Source organism: Eschscholzia californica, unplaced genomic scaffold (assembly GCF_041429995.1).
Source record: "Eschscholzia californica isolate CP2 unplaced genomic scaffold, dmEscCali1.0.p SCAF_6, whole genome shotgun sequence".
NCBI classification, from domain to species: domain Eukaryota; kingdom Viridiplantae; phylum Streptophyta; class Magnoliopsida; order Ranunculales; family Papaveraceae; genus Eschscholzia; species Eschscholzia californica.
Window position 1 is genome coordinate 13,589,710 of NW_028238483.1, and position 20,487 is coordinate 13,610,196.

The window sequence follows — 20,487 nt, forward strand, 5'->3', positions numbered from 1 at the left end:
CTGAAGTTTGGGTGCTAGCAGGTACTGAATCATGTCCCCAGAAAATTCCCGAGTATGACCCGCAATGCCCAATAGTATCCCGAATATTCACCATTGTCGTTGGATCGCCCGCCACGTGGTCATCTTTGTCTTTTATCAATTAACTTTGACTAAGACTTTGACCTAATCTAATGACTGCAATTGAAAATCAATAAGTAAAAAAAATCAATATTAGTACTTTCTTAACAACAAATTGCACGGCTAATTGTACATCTACTCAAAAATTTGGAAGTCATATATGAATTTCGATTCACAATAGAAATAGTAATGGCTCGTCTATTGGCTTATGTTACAAAAATATCAAATTATCAATAAAGTAAAAGTTAGTGCAAATGGACTTTAGATTTAAACATCTTTATACGCCTTCAAGAGTCTTCGACATGCATATTACCGGAATCCATATACTCATTCAATCTTAATATTGAACTTACAATTTTGTATCATTATGATGTAATCAATGATACGTAATGAATGTAATGATTTGAAGAATCTTTTTTTCAATTATACATAAGAGCCGAATTGAGGAATTGGTCAAAATGTCGACTAAAAACTAACCCTAAAAAGGGGAAATTAGGGTGTGGCAGTTGTTTAGGACATTGTGAACAGTTTCATGTCCCCCAATGACTGTGTTATTGGTTGTGGACATTGTGAACAGTTTCATGTATTATTTGTTTCGTACATTTCAAATGTCTCAGAGTCTCTGTTATTCGTTTGAGACATTCAAATGTCCTAGAATGTATTGAAATGTTTGTGTTATTCGTTTGAGACATTTTTAATGTCTATCAATGTATGTGTTATTCGTTAGAGAAATTTGAAATGTCTCCCAATGTCTCTATTATTCGTTTGATACACGAAATTATGGATATTTCAAGATAAATTGATTTCATGGACATTTGAAGACATAGTGTAAATTTCGAGAGTCTTTGGAGAGAGAATGTTTTTAAAAATAAGGAAGACACTTGGAGACATTTGGGTAAGGAAGGTGATAAAAATAATAATAATTATCAAATTATATTTATAATATATAATATAATAATATTAATTATTATTGTATTATTATACCACTATATTATAATACTATTCTGAAAGTAGAATATTATTATTATTATTATTATTATTATTATTATTATTATTATTATTATTATTATTATTATTATTATTATTATTATTATTATTATTATTATTATTATATTACCATATTATAATATAATTATAATATTATTATAATATTATATTATTATTATATTACTATATTATATTAAATAATAAATATCCACCAATTGTCCATCAATTTTCACAGATGTCTACAAAAGTAAAAAAAAATAAATATAATTTTGAAATATTAATACAAATCTGTTATGTTATATGGTAAGACAATAATAGTAATATTAAAATTATAAATCATATTAAAATAATTAATAATTACCAAACGTCCATCAATGTCCACAGATATCTACGAAAGTCGAAAAAATATATTTTTGAAATGTTGGTAGAAATATATTATTTCATATGATTAGAGAATAATAATAACATTAAAATAATAAATATCCACCAATTGTCCATCAATGTTTGTAGATATTCATAGATGTCTACGAAAGTTGAAAAAATATATGTATGAAATGTTAGTTCTTTTATAATGGACTACGTTCTACGTCAGTCATTACAAGACATTTATACATCATCAAGATGTGATAAGCAAGATAACAGGCCAACAAATTTATTATTTATACCTTTAATAACCCAAGTTCAATAACTATGTATCTTGCCTTTACGAGAATCGAACATGAGACCTCTTGGTTTGAGGAGTTCATGTCAAAATTTTCAACAACTTGTGCAACCAAGTGTTCATTATTAAATGTTAGTAGAAAAATATTATTTCATATGATTAGACAATAATGATAATATTAAAATAACAAATGTTTACCAATTGTCCATCAATGTCTATAGATATTCACGAATTTCTGCAAAAGTCAAAAAGTATTTTGAAATGGTAGTACAAATATATTATTTCATATGGGTAGACAGTAATGATAATATTAAAATAATAAATCTTGTATCCCACCTTTTGCAAGAATCGAATTGGATACCTCTAAGCTTTAGGAGTTTATGTCAAAACTTTCAACCACTTGTGCAACCAAGTGTTAACATTTTTGAACGCTAGTAGAAACATATTACTTCATTTGATGAGACAATCACAATAATACTAAAATAACAAATGTAGACCAATTGTCCATCAATGTCTCCGGATATCCATGAATGTCTAGAAAAATTAAAATATTTTTGAAATGTTAGTACAAATATATTATTTGATATGATTAGACAATAATGATAATATCAAAATAATAAATGCCCACTAATTTTCCTTCAATGCTGAGATGATGATGATGATAATGATGATAAAAATAATAATAATAATAATAATAATAATAATATCCACTACACATTTTATGTCTTGAAATGTCTCCAAAATATTTTGTTTACGATCTTAATATTTTAAAACGTCTATAAAGACCTTTTGTCTATGTAGAATTGTCTATGTGATGTTTTGACCATGAATGTCCCCAACTATCGTGAACCACTACTTACCCCCACCCTTACTAGAAAGAACATCGTCCAACATAGGAGTGAGATAGAGTATACTTACCCCCACCCTTACTAGAAAGAACATCGTCCAACATAGGAGTGAGATAGAGTTTGTCCATGATTAGGTATGCCATATGTGGGTGGAATAGTCGTCCTATATAAGAACGTTAGGTTTGAAAGTTAGGTTTGAGAGACGGTTGAGAGGGAGGGAAAACAAGAACTTAACATTTTTAGAGAGAGGAAGATAGAGAGAGAGATATGGCGGGAAGTAGATCCGTCTTTCTAATTTTAGGTCACTATGAAGTAGTTAGTACCTACCAGTCAAATCTTTCAAGAATTCCACAATTTACAACTTCTCGCCCCCATTTTATTATTAAAGATCATCATCAATTATTGTGGTTCATCACAGCTTCACTGACTCTCCTACTTCCTCCCCAAATTTCCAAATTGTAAGTAGACAATCATCTTTCTTATCTTATCTTACTTACATTTGGAATTGTTAATGTGGGCATTGAATGGTTTTAATTAGTCAATTGTCTCATTCAATTCATTCTAAAACTAGTCGTAATTTGAATTAATGGATGAGCCTTTGATGGGGTATTTGCTTTTTCTTGCTTGGTTGATTCAATGAGAAAAAGCTGAAACATTGACAATTTAATGGAATCAAGGCTAATAAACTAGGTTATTTTTTTTGTTTGTTTGTATTCCTTTTCAGTGTCACTATTCAGTTTATACATTTGATGTTCAATTCTTTTAAGGATGAGAAGGATGAAATGTTGTATTTGGGTTTCATGTATTTAAGTTCAATTAGGTCTAGAATTGAGCTTGATTTTCAAATAGTTAGTTTTCAAACTTAGTTTGAAATGGAAGAGATGGGTTTTCTTTGGTCATTTAGTTTTTGGGCTTTTTCTCTTTCCTTTATATTCTTGGCCTTTTTCTATTTCCTTTATATTCTTGGTGTTCTTTGATCATTTTATACTTCTTCTTGGAATAAATACAATTATAGCTTGATGTAGTGGTGAATATGCTATTTTGACACCCGCCAGAAAGACTTGGTTGACGGTTGCATCTATAATTTGTTTGCTCAAGCTTGAAGCATGGCCGACGATTTAGATAAACCGTTGCTTGGTCCAGAGAATTTCAATAGAGATGCAATTGATCTGGTAAGAAGTTTACAAGAAAAAGTTACCGTATTGTCATTTAACACATCATCCATGTGATCACATTTTGGTGCACCTGATTAACAGGAACGATTACCATTGGAAGAAGTTTTTGAAGAATTGAGAACGTCACGTGAAGGCCTTTCATCAGAAGATGCGGAGGCTCGATTGATCATTTTTGGTCCTAACAAACTTGAGGAAAAACCGGTAACCACCAATCTCTTTGAGCCTTGGACTATTTATCATGAAATTAGTAACATAATAATAGTTTCATCTTTCTTGTGCATTTCATCCATGCAGGAGAACAAGTTCTTGAAATTCCTTAGTTTTATGTGGAATCCTTTGTCGTGGGTCATGGAAGCTGCAGCAGTGATGTCAATTGCCCTTGCTAATGGTGGAGTGAGTTTCGAAAAACCTAAACAATCCTCTACTACTTCCTTTTCTTGGCCTAGTATCAACATGCTCTCTTTTCAAATTTTGAATTTTTTAGTGTCTATTTCTTAACTTTCTATGTGTGACATCTCAGGGAGAGGGTCCTGACTGGCAGGACTTTGTCGGTATCATTTGCCTGCTGATCATAAATTCGACAATAAGTTTTATCGAAGAAAATAATGCTGGAAATGCTGCAGCCGCACTAATGGCCCGTTTGGCTCCTAAAACAAGGGTATGCATGATTTATATCTTTTGATTAAACAAATGATGTCTAAGGTGGAACGGAAAATGTGCTGAAAAAGAACGGCCTAAATATCCATGTTTTCCGAATTTCACCACTATTTTCTAAATAACAAATCAGTAACTCGTCAAGTTTCCGCAATTAAATAGGCATCTCCGAAACTGATGAAATTTTGGAGACATTTTGTTTGTGTAGTGTTAAAAGCATAACCGCCTAAAATTTGTATACCTTTAGGTGGGAACATTAGCGTAATAGTTCCATATGGTTTGTAGTTGTACTTCGACATTCTCATTCTAATATTGGTTGTTGTTTGAACAAATTGTTTCTTCACTTCTTTGTTGAATAAGTTACCAGAATTTTCACAAACATTTCATTTTGATAGATTATCAAACTTAAAACTTGATTTACACACTAAATTCTAAATAATTAGGTCACCTTATAAGTGTTACAATAACAGTAAATAATCTGGTTCGCTGCTTCTTTTTCTTGCCTCTATACTAGAAGTCATACACTCACCATCTTTAAAACACAGGTACTCAGAGATGGGCGGTGGCAAGAGCAAGATGCAGCAATTCTAGTACCAGGAGACATAGTCAGTGTAAAGCTCGGTGATATCATCCCTGCCGATGCTCGCCTTCTTGAGGGTGACCCCTTAAAAGTTGATCAGGTAAGTGGTTTTGATTTAGTTATTGGAAAGCAATTTTCTTCAATCATGCGTGCATTTCCATTACAATTGCTGTTTTGACTAATATTTTGCTAGACCCGCGAATTTTCTACGTAAATTAATAATTATTCCATCACCGTCCTTTCCTATCATTGAATTTATGTTGTTTTCTTCATTCTAAAAAGAAACTTCGTATTATTATTTAATATTGACTTTGGTGATGCAGTCTGCGCTTACTGGAGAATCTCTACCTGTCACAAAGAAGTGTGGAGATGAAATCTATTCTGGTTCGACGTGCAAACAGGGAGAGATTGAAGCTGTTGTGATAGCGACTGGACGTTACTCCTTCTTTGGGAAAGCAGCACATTTAGTCGACTCAACCGAAGTTGTTGGACATTTTCAGAAGGTAAACATATCCTTCCACAGTCCTAGCTGTAGAAGACTTTGAGGTCTACTGGTATACCTTTACAGTATGATCAACAAAAATAATTATTACTTCGCGAAATAGATTGATACATTTGAAATTCCGGAGTTTGATAAATTAGACTCATCACCAAACTATCTTTTTCTAGCACAAATGCACAATTGACTTTATTTAAAGTTTCCCCTTCTTAACGAGATTGATTATTTTGATACTGGTTTGGGGTATAAAGCATCCTATACTATATAATTGGAGTGGAAGAGACCCTTGGGCTAAATTTATATCTTTCTTAGACTTTTCTGTTTTTTGGGAGGCTCTATTAACAACATTATAGACATTCCAAATTTCTAAACCTCCCTTGACTCAATATGTAGATCTAGGGAGTATGTACATATCTTTTCCCGTATTACGTATATGTATTCAGATTATACAAAAAAAAAAAAAGTTAATCTGATACTGGTTCTGTTAGTATTCTGCAAGACCGAATAGTTTAGTTAGATATCCTCAATTTATGTGCTTGATTGGTGTCTATATTATGAAATGACGTGTAATCGATAAAACTTGCGCAGGTCCTTACAGCCATTGGGAATTTCTGCATTTGCTCTATAGCTATAGGAATGATTCTTGAAATCATTGTCATGTTCCCTATCCAGCATCGGATGTATAGGAGCGGAATCAATAACCTTCTTGTTCTCTTAATCGGAGGAATACCCATAGCTATGCCTACTGTGTTATCTGTTACACTTGCCATTGGTTCTCATCGGCTCTCTCAACAGGTATGACAAATTTATAGCTGAACTGTTTCCATGCACAATGAGCTAGTTCTCCTACCAATACGCGGTTCTTTGTAGAATTAAGCAAATGTAAGGAAGTAAAATATATTGGAAGACCAATCTTTCTACCAAATGGCCCCTAATCTTTGATGACCTTTTGGTGCAATATGAGGGGATTGGGAAGTAGGGGGCAGAGGATGATCTTGAACTTGCTGCAATATTAAATACATGTTTAAGAATACTGACACTATATAGTGCACTTATACTTTCATCTATCTTGTCTTAAGGGTGCTATTACGAAACGGATGACTGCTATCGAAGAAATGGCAGGAATGGATGTTCTCTGCAGTGACAAAACTGGAACCCTTACCCTGAATCGCCTCACTGTTGATCGAAACCTTATTGAGGTACATGAGCAAAAGAAACTTACTAAAGTTGTATTGGTAACGTTCTAACTTGATAGATTTTTGTAAGACTTATGAAGCAATACAAATCCAGCTGGTTGGTAACATAAACCTGACATACTAATGGTCATGGTATTGTACATGTAACATGGAAACGTCTTCGTCTAAAACTACTTGTCGTGTCAGATACTCAGGCACACATATAGGACACTCGGATACTCCTGTTAGATCTTTCAGTCACTCAGTGGGTATAATTAATGTGGAGGTTTTTATGCACATCTTGCGTGAACTTGAGCGCAGTCGTGCTTTGTCATAAAAAACTCTCTTGGTTAACGTCCTTTTTGTGCATGTAACAATGGTTGGTTATAAAAGGTCGTGAGATTAAGAAATATATATATATATTGTGATGCAATTGTCATTTTTTTGCTTTTACAACTTTGTGGCAATATTGTGATCTTGTAAATGAGCCTTTAAGATTTTTTAACCAATTTGTCCACATGTCTCTTAGCTATTCTATGGGTATTTTGTAGGTCTTCAGAAAGGATGTAGACAAAGATACCGTTGTCTTGCTTGCAGCTAGAGCCTCAAGGCTAGAGAACCAAGATGCCATTGATACTGCTATTGTTAACATGCTTGCAGATCCGAAGGAGGTATATAAAGAAAAAAAAGTCATGGGAAGTCCCTTTTTTTAGTTCAGAAAAATTTATACCTTTGTTTCACTACAGGCACGTGCAAATATCACAGAAGTACATTTTCTGCCCTTCAATCCTGTGGAGAAACGAACAGCAATTACATACATAGATTCAGATGGAAACTGGCATCGGGCTAGCAAAGGAGCTCCGGAACAGGTATAAACATAGTGTATCTTCTACCAGAAGTTTCCAGTTAGTTTGTACTTTGTAGCTGGAAATTTTAGTCGGTGCTGAAGTAACACTTTTTGTTATCATGTTTTAATATCTTATAAGGACTTCAGTTCTCTAGTATACATGAAAAAGGTAGAGCCGGAAAAAAATTATACATCTATTAGATACCCACTCAAGTTGTTTCCGTGGTTTCACCCACATCACCAACATCTGGAGGGCTGACAAGAATCGGATGTTTACTGATAAGACAAATCTTCAGTTATCTGAATTGTAACTTTTTGGAAAAATTTAGGATTTAGTTTAACTCATAAAATTCGTTTATTTCTTTATATTTTGCAGTACCCGACTATATGAACTAAAAAATCTGCCTATTTGATTGTATTTTTTTAGTAACTCTGTCCATTTGAATAATGTGATAGTGAACAATAACTGTAACTTGTTTCATCTGTGGAACCAACCTTCTGGGTAGTTAATTAGAGAATGACTGCTTTCAAGGAGACCATATTATGCTTATCATTTTCTTGTCCTTAAAATTCAGATTCTAAACTTATGCGAAAATAAAGAAGAGATAGCTGGAAAAGTACATGCTATCATTGACAAATTTGCAGAAAGGGGGTTGCGCTCTCTTGGTGTTGCTTATCAGGTATCATGAAGAGTCTTAAGACAGTTGACCTAGTTTTCGTTGCTTTTTGGTGCCTGAGACAATTCATATTGACAATCTCCTGCTGCTGCATACTGTTATCTAAGTGAATCAATTACACTATATCTAACTTAACAATGAGTGACGTACGAGTTAAAAAGTTACCTTCTCTTATTAAGAATTATCTTTAGTAGAGCTTTGCAGATGATTGGTGAATTAAATGATCCAAACTAAAGAGCTACCATACAACAACAAGTTATATTTACTATTTAAATCAAGGAATGAAATTTCAGTTTTGGTGGAAATTTCGGTAGTCATGGAAATGGAAATATTTTGGTCATTACGGCCGATATATTTCAAAATTTAATTCCTATGTAGTTGGTCTCGGTCCGGTCGAAGGCTGAGACCGAGACGAGACCGAGACGAGACCGAGACGGACCAAGAAACTCAGCCGAGACAGCATGTATACCTAGTAAGTACTAAGTAATGAGCTTAATTTTCTGACTCTTCATTACCTTAATTCTCTGGACTTTAAACAGAAAATTACTTCAAGCATTCATAATAAACAAAATCTTATTATAATAAAAATATTGTATTCCTAATCTGTTAGAATTTTTAAAGTTTCTATAATATTTTTGAAGTTTGTACAAGGCAAAAGACCTAAAATATCTATATAATATTATTGCTACTTAGGTTGATTGAGAATATAATCAGTAGTTAAGAAGGTAATAATAATAGCATACAGTTAGGATTTAAAGTTTTCAGGAAATAAATTCAAAAAATTCAAATACTCTGTCTCGGTCTAGGTTTCAGTCAGTCTCTCGGCCGAGACACCCAAGATTCTCGGCCAAACCCTAACTCGGTGTCTCGGCCGAGTCTCGTCTCGGGAGAGGGTCGAGACCGAGATGAGACCCGAGATTCTCGGCCGAGATGGCCGAGACGAACTACATAGTTTAATTCTCAGGCACTGTTAAGACTTAAGTGAAAGTAACTAAATTTCGGTTTTGGTGGAAATTTCGGAAGGCATGGAAATAGAATATTTCGAAATTTCCTTGATTTAAATTCATTTATCATGTAAAGATACACAAAAAACATGTGAAAACTAGTTTGGCGGTGTCAAACCTCCGATTTGAATTTTATTGTTCTCCTTCATTGAAGTTTTTCTTTATTTTGATGCGAAGAACCTACAAGCAGTCGTACTGACATGTTTCTTGAATTTTACATCTGTATAGGTGCTTCCTGAGAATTCTGAGGGTCCTGGAGGGCCTTGGGTATTTTGTGGATTATTGCCATTGTTTGATCCACCTAGACATGACAGTGCAGAAACCATCCGCAGAGCGCTTAACCTTGGAGTTTGTGTTAAGATGATTACAGGTTTGTTCCAAGTTTATAGATAATTGTACTGAGGAAGCTGTCTGATAAATATATCCAATTCCTGGTTATTATTGTGTGCACCTACTTGTTCAAATATCCATATATAAGTACTTCTATATAGCTGTCAACATACTTCATTAGGTTGCTTTGACGGAATCTCCCATGAAAATTTTATGAGACCGATTTGAGGATTTTTTTTTTTGAGCTTTTGCGTGTTTTATAAATTCCTAGTTATTTGAAAATAAACTTTCTTTTAAATTGTAAAGCATTTAAAAGAAATCCCTCAAATTTCAAACTGAATCGGTAAGGCTCCCCTCCCTCCCTTGTCAACGTGATACTACCATATTCTACAAGGATGAACATGCATGTGCACATAAAGATTAAACATGTGTATATGTTAATTGATTATGATTTTGTATCTTACTAAAAGAGAATTGAAGACTCGTCAAAGAGAGTTTAGATAACTACCAGATCACATACTCATTAACAACTTTGAGACAGATCAGGAACAACTAAACTGAAGTTTTTCTTGTCACTATAAAGGTGACCAGTTGTCAATTGCAAAGGAGACGGGCCGGCGTCTTGGTATGGGAACAAATATGTATCCCTCTTCCTCATTGCTAGGTCGTGACAGAGATGAACATGAAGCAGTTCCAGTGGACGAACTCATTGAAAAGGCTGATGGTTTTGCTGGTGTATTCCCTGGTAATGAGTCCTCATACCGTTATCGTTATAATTTTACCTTTACACATTTCTGTAAGAGGTCGGGCGCTTGTTTCTTTTCCTTTACACCGCATTTTCCTGTTTTCTTTTTCTTTTCTGTTTAAATCACAAGTACCTTTCTTTTTGTTAAAGAAATAGCTTTCAGGATGCAATTCCTAGCTAAGATTGACATCACCCCTTACTCGATGAACATGTTTAATAAACTTTTTATCTTCTACAAAGTATGTACCAAGTTTCTGATAGTTTCTTGAGCATGTAATTCCTTGAATTTTTTTATAATTCAATGCCAATGGTTCTATCCATATCAGAAATGCTTCAACCAGCTTATGCAATAGTTGAAGTGTGGGGGATTTCCTATCCACTTAGATTGCAACTGACAATAGAATTCTAAAAATTCTTAATCGCAAGGAGAATTGCTTTTCTTTTGAAGTACCTCTGTTTGTTTCTTTTCTTCCTATGCTTTATTCATGTGGCTGTTTCACTACTTTTTCAGAACACAAGTATGAAATTGTGAGAATCCTACAAGAGAAGAAACACATATGTGGAATGACTGGAGATGGGGTAAATGATGCACCTGCTCTAAAGAAAGCAGATATTGGGATTGCAGTATCAGATTCTACAGATGCTGCAAGAAGTGCTTCTGACATAGTATTAACAGAACCTGGCTTAAGTGTCATCATTAGTGCAGTCTTAACAAGCCGTGCTATTTTTCAGAGAATGAAGAATTATACAGTTGAGTGTTATTTTCTTATGTCAAGGGAAATAGTTTTAGTATTATAACTACCATTTTATAGGTTTTTTCTACACATTGTGAATATGATGTGGGGTCCCAGAAAGGGAATCAGCCAAATTGGAATCTACTCAGACACTGGTCGAGTGGGGCAAACATCAAATTATGACTTTTTTGTGCAGAGGTACAAAAGAGGGCAACTAATTGATGTTAGCATCATCTCGGGTATGACAGTGTTTCCAGTGAGTTCCATCTTTAGGTGGTCCATCTCTGTCCTCGTATATTTATCACCTTATGAAATAAAAACCAATATAGTCTGAGAGGTATAATACTAAAGAAGCATCCCTTGGTTCCTCCTTTCCTTTATATTTCACGTTTCAGTTTTGCATTTTTAACGATGTAAATAATGCAGATATATGCTGTTTCGATAACCATAAGGATTGTGGTAAGATCAATAAACATTCATTTCTAACATTTTATTTTTCTTAGATGGTTATCTACTGAATTTCTTAAAGCTGGTTCGACTATTACTAATTCACTCGGATGATTCTTGATGCAGCTAGGTTTTGTGCTCCTTGCCTTGATATGGGAATACGACTTTCCGCCTTTCATGGTTCTGATAATAGCTATACTTAATGATGGTAATTCTTCTTTTTTTTTGTTTTCTCTTCTACTTTCTCTCTTTCTGAAAAAGCTGAATTACTGGGGATAAAACTTCAATATAGTGTCTTACTGAAGTTAGGACTCCGAGAACATTCTTCTAAGTCATGGTTGCTGATCTTGATCTTTGATTCCACTTTCCTACATCTATGATTTTTTTCCTGGGTCGAGCTGAGATCCATTTTTGTGCTTGTAACACAAGGCTTTCTTCTGCAAAGCATTTCTTGTTCAGCTTTTAATATCTGGAAATGCATCTTTGTTAAATATTCATCCATCTGTATGGAGATTCAGAACTAGAAATCAGCAGGTACACCAACAAAAATCAATGAAGCAAGATAGGAAACATAGAGTTTACCTAGAAAGTTTTCAACTTAGAGTTATCTTCGCAATCTGATGAAAAGACCACTACCCGGAACCTATACAATTATCTACGCGTTATTTCATGCTATTTAGATCACCACTTGGAGCTCATCTAGTCATACAAACAGAAACCAATTGTCTTTCCTCTTGAAAAGTTGTTTTGCCTATTTTGAGTTTGCTCTTTGGTTAAGGGAATTAGGATTACCAATGGCTATCTTGTTCCATAATCGATACTTATTTATTTAGACTTGGCTGGTCTCCTAGACGTGTTATCTAAACTTTTTCTTTCTTTTCACAGGAACCATCATGACTATTTCTAAAGATCGCGTGAAACCATCTCCCCATCCAGACAACTGGAAGCTGAACGAGATATTCGCTACTGGAGTTGTCTTAGGGACTTATCTAGCATTAGTTACTGTCTTATTTTACTGGGCTGTAGCAAGAACAACTTTTTTTGAGGTATCACCATTACAGATTTTATTTTACTTTTCCTATGTGTTTATATGCAAAGGAATCAACCCTTATTTTCCATCCTAAAAGTAGGTGGCTGTATTCTCATATTATTTTCTAGGACCATTTTCACTTGAGAACTCTAAGCTTAAGCAATGGAGAGATCTCGTCTGCCGTATATCTACATGTCAGCATCATCAGCCAGGCTCTTATATTTGTTACTCGAAGTCAAAGTTGGTCATTTGTGGAAAGACCAGGGGTTCTTTTGATGGTTGCATTTGTGGTGGCTCAACTGGTACGATTTGATCTCCATAAACATGTTTATCTGTTTCTCAATTATATCATCGCCAGTTAAAGGACATTTGGTGAGACTAGTTCCATTTTGTGAGGCACGGTATATCTATGGCATCTCTACACATTATTAATTGGTTTTTACTTTTTAGTTGAACGATCACAAACTTACAACTTACTGTGGTATCGTCGTTCGGGAGTTCTATGTGCACAAAAATTTTTGACTTAATTTGTGACTTGCTGACTCACTTTCACTAAAAGACAAAGGGTTCAAAGTTTGACTACAAATCAGACCATTCTTTTAGTGAAAGTGAGTCAGCAAGTCATAAATTAAGTCAAAAGTTTTTGTATCGTAGGACCAAACGAGATAGACCAAACGGTAAAACGTATTCTATGTCCCGCGAAAAAACCTATATTATCCTCAAAGAACACCACACATGAGGAGACATGTGAGAATAGTCCCATATGTACTAAGGGAACTAGCGCTTAGGCCTCCAGACACATTGTCGATCTTTTTCAAGTTGGGTGTCTGTAAACTTACTATGTCGTCCTTGCCTGCACTTAACAAGGAGATGCGTCAACTCATAGATAAATTTTATTTGAATCTTGGTATGTAGGTTGCTACCCTGATTGCAGTCTACGCACATATCAGCTTTGCATCAATTCGTGGGATCGGATGGGGCTGGGCTGGTGTGATATGGCTCTACAGTTTGGTCTTCTACGTACCGCTAGATATCATTAAATTTGTTGTTCGTTATGCATTGAGTGGAGAAGCCTGGAATCTTGTATTCGAAAGAAAGGTCAGTGCAGCAATTCATGGCGACGGTTTAACTTTTTCTTTTTGCCATCTTAGTGTGAAAACACTTGGTTTGGAATGAACCCTGAATCCTAGTTCATCTCTCAATCTTACAGACAGCTTTTACTTCTAAGAAAGACTACGGGAAGGAAGACAGGGAAGCGAAGTGGGTGGTTTCTCAAAGAACTCTACAAGGGATAAACTCCCCAGAGTTGGACTCAACTTTGAGCATCGGGAGATCGTCTCTGATAGCAGAGCAGGCTAGGAGGCGTGCTGAAATAGCTAGGTAACAAAAACATTTCATAATTTATCTGTGTATAACTCCAGCCCAGGTGTGCGGGTTTCTTTTTCTGTGTGTGATGAAACGAGTAGTTACTAGTTGCGATTGCGAGAATAGTCATACATGGATAAAAGGGAGTCGTATGACAAGAAAAGAATATCTAGGACCTCTCCAGTCAAGGCAATTGGTTATGAGTTTGATGTTCACAAACTTAACATGGTATCAGCGTGGTTGAACAAGTTATAGGCCCAATGGTCAGACGTCCTCCAACAACTCCACATCACCCAACTTTTTAGGCTCGAGAATGTCACTTATGAGGGAGCTCTGGTGGTGTCAGAATCCTCAGACTTAGAGCAAGTCCAACCTGGGGTTGGAAATTCAAATTTCCAGCCCCCAGGTCCAACCCCAGCCGACCCTTAATTAAGGGCCGGCTGAAGGCTCCAACAGACAGTTGGGGATGTCTCCAACGGTCATGTTGGGGCAATCCCTAGCCGTTGGATTTTATCCAACGGCTAGGATCTTGTCCTATTTTTTTTTAAAAAAAAATTGATGTAATTTCTTTTTTTCTTTTTTTTTAACTTTAATTAATTTTAATTTTTTAAACTCTAATAAAAAGTCACACATTAATAATTAAATATATCCCACCAACGTGTCAGTCTCCGAATAATTTCCCAACCTTGGAAAAAAAAAATTATTTCGAAAATAGTTCAAACACGTGTCTCGTACATACACAAAATCACACACGTTTTCGTACACCCACAAAAAGCCCACACACGTGTTTCCCACATGCACAAATTTTAGGCCTAAAGAGAGGCTGAGGTTGGAGCTGAATTTTTGGGGCTGAGCTGGGGCTAAAAATTTTGGGTGAAAAAGTGGTTTTTAGGGCCTAAGACAGGTTGAGGTTGGACTTGCTCTAAGAATATAGTATCCAGGATCTCTCATCTCGATTTTGATATGGGTGTCTGACAAATTTATTAGTCTCAGAGACACTGTATTTACCTTCATCTTAGCTAATTACAAGTCAATACTCATGCCTATGATGTGCATTGTTCAACAACTCTCTCCTTTTGAGTTAATTTGTTTTGCTTATTTTTGCAAGTTCAATCTCTTAAGGCGAAATCTCTGAACATAGTAGTAACTTAAACTCCGTTAATACTTCGCAGGTTGGGAGAGTTGCACACACTCCGGGGACATATCGAATCAGTAGTAAGACTGAAGAATTTGGACATAAATACAATTCAAACAGCTCATACAGTCTGAGACTGTAAAGTGGAGATCGATCGGGTCTTTCTCCAAATGAGTTAATATCACTGCAAAATTTCATTACCAAAGGCAGCAGCAGGTCTACCATTTATTTCATAAATAAACCCATGAAAATGGTTTTTCTGGGTAGATATGATCATTAGGTTATTTTTTTTTTCAGTTCAACACACTGAGATAGTGTACCATTTGGCTATAACTTTACTTCTTTTAGTCTTTCCTGCAATTTTGCTAGAGTAAGACATAATCCTGTTTTCAATGTAATGAATAAGTACCATTTCATTTTGAATCATAAATGCTTTATAACAAGCACACCGGATTACTTGCTTGCTTATTAAAATAACGTCGAAATTATAAACATGAAAACTTGCACTCAGTAGTGTGTGCAGTTTTATTCCGGATTGCAGATTGATTGCAGAGCCAGCTCTGTTTTGGAAAAGAATGATCTCAGATGGATGGAGACGATGACGACATTCTTCCAAGTCTGACCGAGTTGACATAGTCCCTGGGGCAGTGATCTGAAACTCCAGGAAGTGCTAATCCCGCCACCCTAGACAAGACGGAAAACCAACCCTCTTTGTACTCTGGTCCGTGTGTATATCCCATTATTAAGCTTCTAATTAACTCCCACATCGCATTCAGATGCTCTGGAATCAAGTATCGCATGCCAAAGAAGTTCCTATTTGGTTCCTCATCGACTTCCTTCAAATTAAGAATAAGCAAAATCAGGTAAGTTGCAACTCCAGGTCAAGCTTTTATATTCTCTTTCGGATATTGTGATCTAAGTTGTGTTTTGCCGATTGTCTGAATCTGACTAGACTGAGTCAGACTTGTCAGAATCAAAGTGGTCCGAGTCTGACATGTTCTTGTCAGGGGAAGAATAGACATTTCATATTATCTTAGTAAATGGATTCTTATTTTATGTCAGACCCAAACGAACTCAAACTCAGCCAGAGTCATAAGTATGAGTTAAATAAACAACAAACATTTGAAAGTCTGACTCTGTTTTCATATCTGAATTTGACAAGAAAAAAGAAAAAAACCTAGTATGGAGTTTACCTCTTCAATGTATAAGCTGTTGTAGTATAGGCAAGGCCCGAAATGCTTATACAAGAAAGTCTTATCGTCGTAGGGCAACCTCGGCACAAGATCGTTGCAATAGACCACCCTGAAATACCTTGGAATCGGATGGTTCAAACGGGTTTCCATGTATTTTCCTAACTTTTCATCTCCTATTCTTGGCTGTCCAAATGTGTAAATACTCAACAACCTCTGAACCATCTCCTTCTCCTCGTGTAATACTAGTACTGTTGGAAATAATATAGCAAGTGCTCCACCTAAACTATGCCCAGTCGCGACGAACTTTGCATTCTTGTGTTCATGAAGCAACTCCTTGAGCTTACTTCTGACGGCATAGTAGGCTGTCATCTCCACCATTTCAGGTAACAATTTCTTCATTCCTGTGGGTTTTTCTTCATCGGCATTGTTAACAGGCTTCGAAGTAGTAGTGTATTTTCCTCCAACTTGAAGGTGGTTATGGAAGGTGGTGACTTTATCTCTGTTGCCTAAACCTAAGGCTTCTAAGAAGCCCATATGAACCTTACCTAGTTCTGGAATTTCATACCAAGAGTAGTCGAAATCGGTACTCCAATCGTCGGCATCAAAAGGCTCAGTTCCTCTGAAGCTTATCAAGATTAAATCAGCATCTGTCGGTTTGTCGCAGAGGATGAAAACTTGAGTGGACTTCTCTTTCTGGAAATCTATAAGAAAAAGATGTCCGAATTTTGAATGCAAAACAGAAAAACAAGTAATTGATACAAGGCTATTGAACAAGAACAGATCGTTCAATATGATTTCTTACCATTCCAACCATTGATGAACTCCACAAAATGCATCTGAAATTTTACAAAAATTCATCGTTACACGTGAAGTAGACCAGAAAAGAAAAAGAAAAATTAACATGTGAAGTCTGTGAAAGTAGTAGCACATTGACCACGAGAGCTCTATTGGACTTGAGTTTAATATCGGGGAGGCATATCGAGTCGGCTGTTTTGAGTTTGATGTACACAAATTTACTTTGGTACCAAAGACTATACCCCACACTTGATAAAGCCACATCACCCAATAAAAATAAATGTATTACACTCAATGAAAGTTACGATAATTGCTTTGAGTTTGATCGATGTACACAAAATTAACATGGTATCAAACCTAAGGCCCCGCACTTGATAAGACTATGTCACCCAATAAAAGTAAACCTATTAGACTCAATGAGAACCACACATGCATAGTGTGAGAGAATAATCCCACAAGGTGTAAAGAGAAACCTCATAATCAACAAAATAATCTAAGTTATCTTTACAGATTGCAAATTGGGTTTGAGTTTCATGAATGTATGCAATAAAAACACAATAATGTTTAATATTGTTGTGGCTACTACCTTCCAATGATGAGTGACTATGTTTTGAACAACTTTGGCATTTTCATAGGCTAACTTAGAAGCCATCATGCAAAGATCCATCAGTACTTTGTCACCGATTTTAAACTCGCTTTTGTTCGTTGTCACCGTTGTCGTCGTTCCATCACCATTACTGCAAGAAGTAGGAGGTTTATGGTGGCAGAGATCGATCCGGCCGTCTAAATGCCCAATTGCACTTATGTATGTCTCTGTGTTCCTCTGCGGCCTTACTACCTTCCCTAGCTCCCATAAATAAATAAAAACAAGATTATTAAACACCCCCCAACCAAACCAAAAGTCTTTATGAAGAAATTTAATAGTCTCCATTTTTTCATATTCTTGTAGTTGGGAACAAAGATGGGATCAGGATGGGCTAACCCCATTACTCCTTATAATTGTACATATATTTACATACATATTTGTACATACATTATATATGAACAATAATAAATTGTTCATTTATAATGGTTGTCGTTTTTACAACCGTCTCTTATACTTCTTTCTCGTCAATAAGATTTCTCTAGAGATCTATATCTTTGAAGTCTGAATATCCTTGAAAGTGGTGGGGGGCATATGGGGATCAATTCGATCAACAACCAACCTCTATCAGATCCACAAACTACCCAGATAGATCGATGAATACCAACTACGTCGATTCAAATTGTTGTATTTGTCATGAGGGGCAAATGCAATGAAGCTATTTATTTTCCAAACGTAACGCGTGTCACATCGAAAATTTGTGAAAAACACCTTATTTCCTTCTAAATGTTGCTAAACTAATTAGTGCCTTAATGATTAAGTTATTTTTCTTTTCATCTTTACTAAAGTTATAATTAGCTAGCATATTTTCCCAACTAGTATAATTTGGTAACAAATTTTTTTTTTTTTTCTTTCTCTTGCACTTCTCAATTCAACCAACTTTCTTGTACTTCAAAGAAAGGAATAAATGCAGAAGTTAAAAATTTTCTCTCTCTAAATCTAGCCCCGCCACCTCACCCAGCCGGGATTCACCCGGGAGAGTAGCCGGGAAGTCTACTATTTTCCTTTAGAATATGTATACTTGCATATTAAAAAGGAAGGCAAGGTTTCTACTATCTCATTATTTTATTTTTAAGTGGCAATTTTGAGAGGGTTTTTTTTAGGTTATTGTTGAATTCAATTAGAGTCCTATCTTACCCTCAAAGATTGATAATACACGTTTCTACCCTAAAATAAGGGATTATCTTATCTCAAGAAGATCAATGTATGGCATGTACATTTTGTACATGTGTAACTTGACCTAATAAGGAAAAACAATCGGAACTATTGATGACACTATCTGTACTTAAAATGTGAGCATATATATTTATATATATATGCGAACAATATATTATTAGAGTAACACGAAATGGTAAAAGAAAGAGTAGTAGTACCTTTGAGAAAGGAATGGAATAAAGAGAAGATAGTTCCACCATTTAAAGAAAGAAGGTTGAGTATAAACTCTACCAAGTATCCACACCATTCCAATGGCTTACCCAACACTCTTATTATCTTCCTCACTATAATTGACACTATTATTACCCATCTATGGTCATCATTATCATCAATTAAGCCTCGATCCACCACATCATCACCACTATTATTATCATCATTATTATGATTGACTAATCCATAATAAATCCCACCACTACCACCAATACCCACACCATCAACCATCAACTTAAAGAGGTCAAATATCCCCACTTTCTCTGGACGAACTATTAGGTATCTCATCCTCATTAGATCATCCTCATCATCATCCTTGTAGCTAGTACTAATACTATTGCTTGTCATTTTCTCTCTCCTCACTTTCTTTCTCTCTCTCTAGAGTATGGAGTAGAGGACAAAGGTCTTCTAGGGCAGCAGTTGGGAGAGTCTAGAGAGAGAAAGATAGGGACCGCGTGTTGGGAATAGGAGGCATGAAGGCACGGGAGGGTGTTTATATAGGGAGGTCACGTGTACGTTGAAGAAAAGGAGAAAAGTGTAGTGGGAAGAAAAGAATCTGAAATCATCCATCCACTCTAACCAAATAAACAAATTTCTGTTATGCTTTGAGGGTATTTTCGTCTTTCTACTATACAACCCTCATTATGGGGTATTCTGATTTTGTTATCCCTTTCCAGCTAAATGGATGAAATACAAACCCTTCCAAGAAAAGGAAGACAAACATCAAGGTGATAAAAAAAAGGGCAGAATGTCAAAGCACATCATTAGATAGTTAGCATGGCTTTGTGATAGAGCACTTCTAATGGGACACTCAAACTTTAAACTTTAGAGCGCTACTTCGAATTGTTAGAGTTTTTGTCGAAATGATCTTAGTATGTGGATTGTCGTACATAGTATAAGGCATGATCGTGGATGGGCCGGTGCGGGCATGGCGTCCGCACTGGGCCTCCCACCGCAAGGGCCCATTAAGTTCTTTATATCTCGTCCAATATAACAGATTTATTGAAGCACGAGTAAAATCAAAGCACAAACTGATACTAGCTCAGTTGGTAAGTTGTATTGTTGGTGTACAATAGGTCTATGGGTTCAACTCCCACTAAAGCATCTTTTCATTATATTTTTAAGTTGTAACAACCAACTCTCTTTTTCGGCCTTTCCTACTTTCAAATCTTCATGTAATCTTTTGTACTTTACAATTTTTCTCTATCACCTTAGTTTTAGATTATGTCAAAAAGAAAAATTGAAACTCTGATTTTTGTTAAGTCTTGAAACAAATTGGGAGACTTTTATTTGGTTAGGACAACCACAGAGAAACGCCATTTATTTGGGTTCATCAATGATTTATTATACTAACGTTTTACAAGTAAACTATTTAAAATTTGTGTTCATTATTTCGTATGTAAAAAAAACTTGTACGTCGA

At 35.4% G+C, this 20,487-nt stretch overlaps 2 protein-coding genes across 5 annotated transcripts; one reads left to right on the forward strand and one right to left on the reverse strand.

The window, feature by feature from the left end:
• The first annotated feature begins 2,563 nt into the window (after positions 1-2,563).
• LOC147531839 (ATPase 10, plasma membrane-type-like) lies at positions 2,564-15,453 on the forward strand. 4 transcript variants are annotated; one of them, XM_086646174.1, is made up of 23 exons: positions 2,564-2,673; positions 2,731-3,071; positions 3,629-3,785; positions 3,870-3,989; positions 4,083-4,181; positions 4,309-4,446; positions 4,988-5,122; positions 5,346-5,525; positions 6,110-6,316; positions 6,601-6,720; positions 7,248-7,367; positions 7,443-7,565; positions 8,119-8,223; positions 9,453-9,594; positions 10,138-10,299; positions 10,811-11,049; positions 11,460-11,492; positions 11,607-11,688; positions 12,366-12,526; positions 12,639-12,812; positions 13,426-13,608; positions 13,721-13,890; positions 15,048-15,453. In XM_086646174.1, the coding sequence occupies exons 3-23, from the start codon at positions 3,720-3,722 to the stop codon at positions 15,142-15,144; spliced, it is 2,856 nt and encodes a 951-aa protein (XP_086502300.1). In that variant the 5' UTR covers positions 2,564-2,673; positions 2,731-3,071; positions 3,629-3,719; the 3' UTR covers positions 15,145-15,453. The 4 variants fall into 4 exon arrangements, with proteins under 4 accessions (XP_086502300.1, XP_086502301.1, XP_086502302.1 ...); XM_086646175.1 differs by having other exon boundaries at positions 2,577-2,673; positions 3,639-3,785; XM_086646176.1 differs by lacking the exon at positions 2,564-2,673 and having other exon boundaries at positions 2,688-3,071; positions 3,669-3,785.
• On the reverse strand, positions 15,397-19,532 carry LOC147531840 (alpha/beta-Hydrolases superfamily protein). Its single transcript, XM_086646178.1, has 5 exons — positions 19,015-19,532; positions 17,585-17,841; positions 17,006-17,039; positions 16,204-16,904; positions 15,397-15,846 (listed from the first exon to the last, which is right to left on the reverse strand). Exons 1-5 carry the CDS (start codon positions 19,412-19,414, stop codon positions 15,592-15,594), a joined length of 1,647 nt encoding a protein of 548 aa, XP_086502304.1. The 5' UTR covers positions 19,415-19,532; the 3' UTR covers positions 15,397-15,591.
• Positions 19,533-20,487: the final 955 nt, after the last annotated feature.

Excerpts from the sequence above, each read along its gene's own strand:
- LOC147531839 (XM_086646174.1), top strand. The coding sequence starts at position 3,720 with ATGGCCGACGATTTAGATAAACCGTTGCTTGGTCCAGAGAATTTCAAT. Across the intron at positions 5,123-5,345 it reads ACCCCTTAAAAGTTGATCAG|TCTGCGCTTACTGGAGAATC; the intron begins GTAAGTGGTTTT and ends TTGGTGATGCAG. Across the intron at positions 13,891-15,047 it reads AGGCGTGCTGAAATAGCTAG|GTTGGGAGAGTTGCACACAC; the intron begins GTAACAAAAACA and ends AATACTTCGCAG.
- LOC147531840 (XM_086646178.1), bottom strand. The coding sequence starts at position 19,414 with ATGACAAGCAATAGTATTAGTACTAGCTACAAGGATGATGATGAGGAT. Across the intron at positions 17,842-19,014 it reads ATTCCATTCCTTTCTCAAAG|GGAAGGTAGTAAGGCCGCAG; the intron begins GTACTACTACTC and ends TATGGGAGCTAG. Across the intron at positions 17,040-17,584 it reads TAGTCACTCATCATTGGAAG|ATGCATTTTGTGGAGTTCAT; the intron begins GTAGTAGCCACA and ends GTAAAATTTCAG.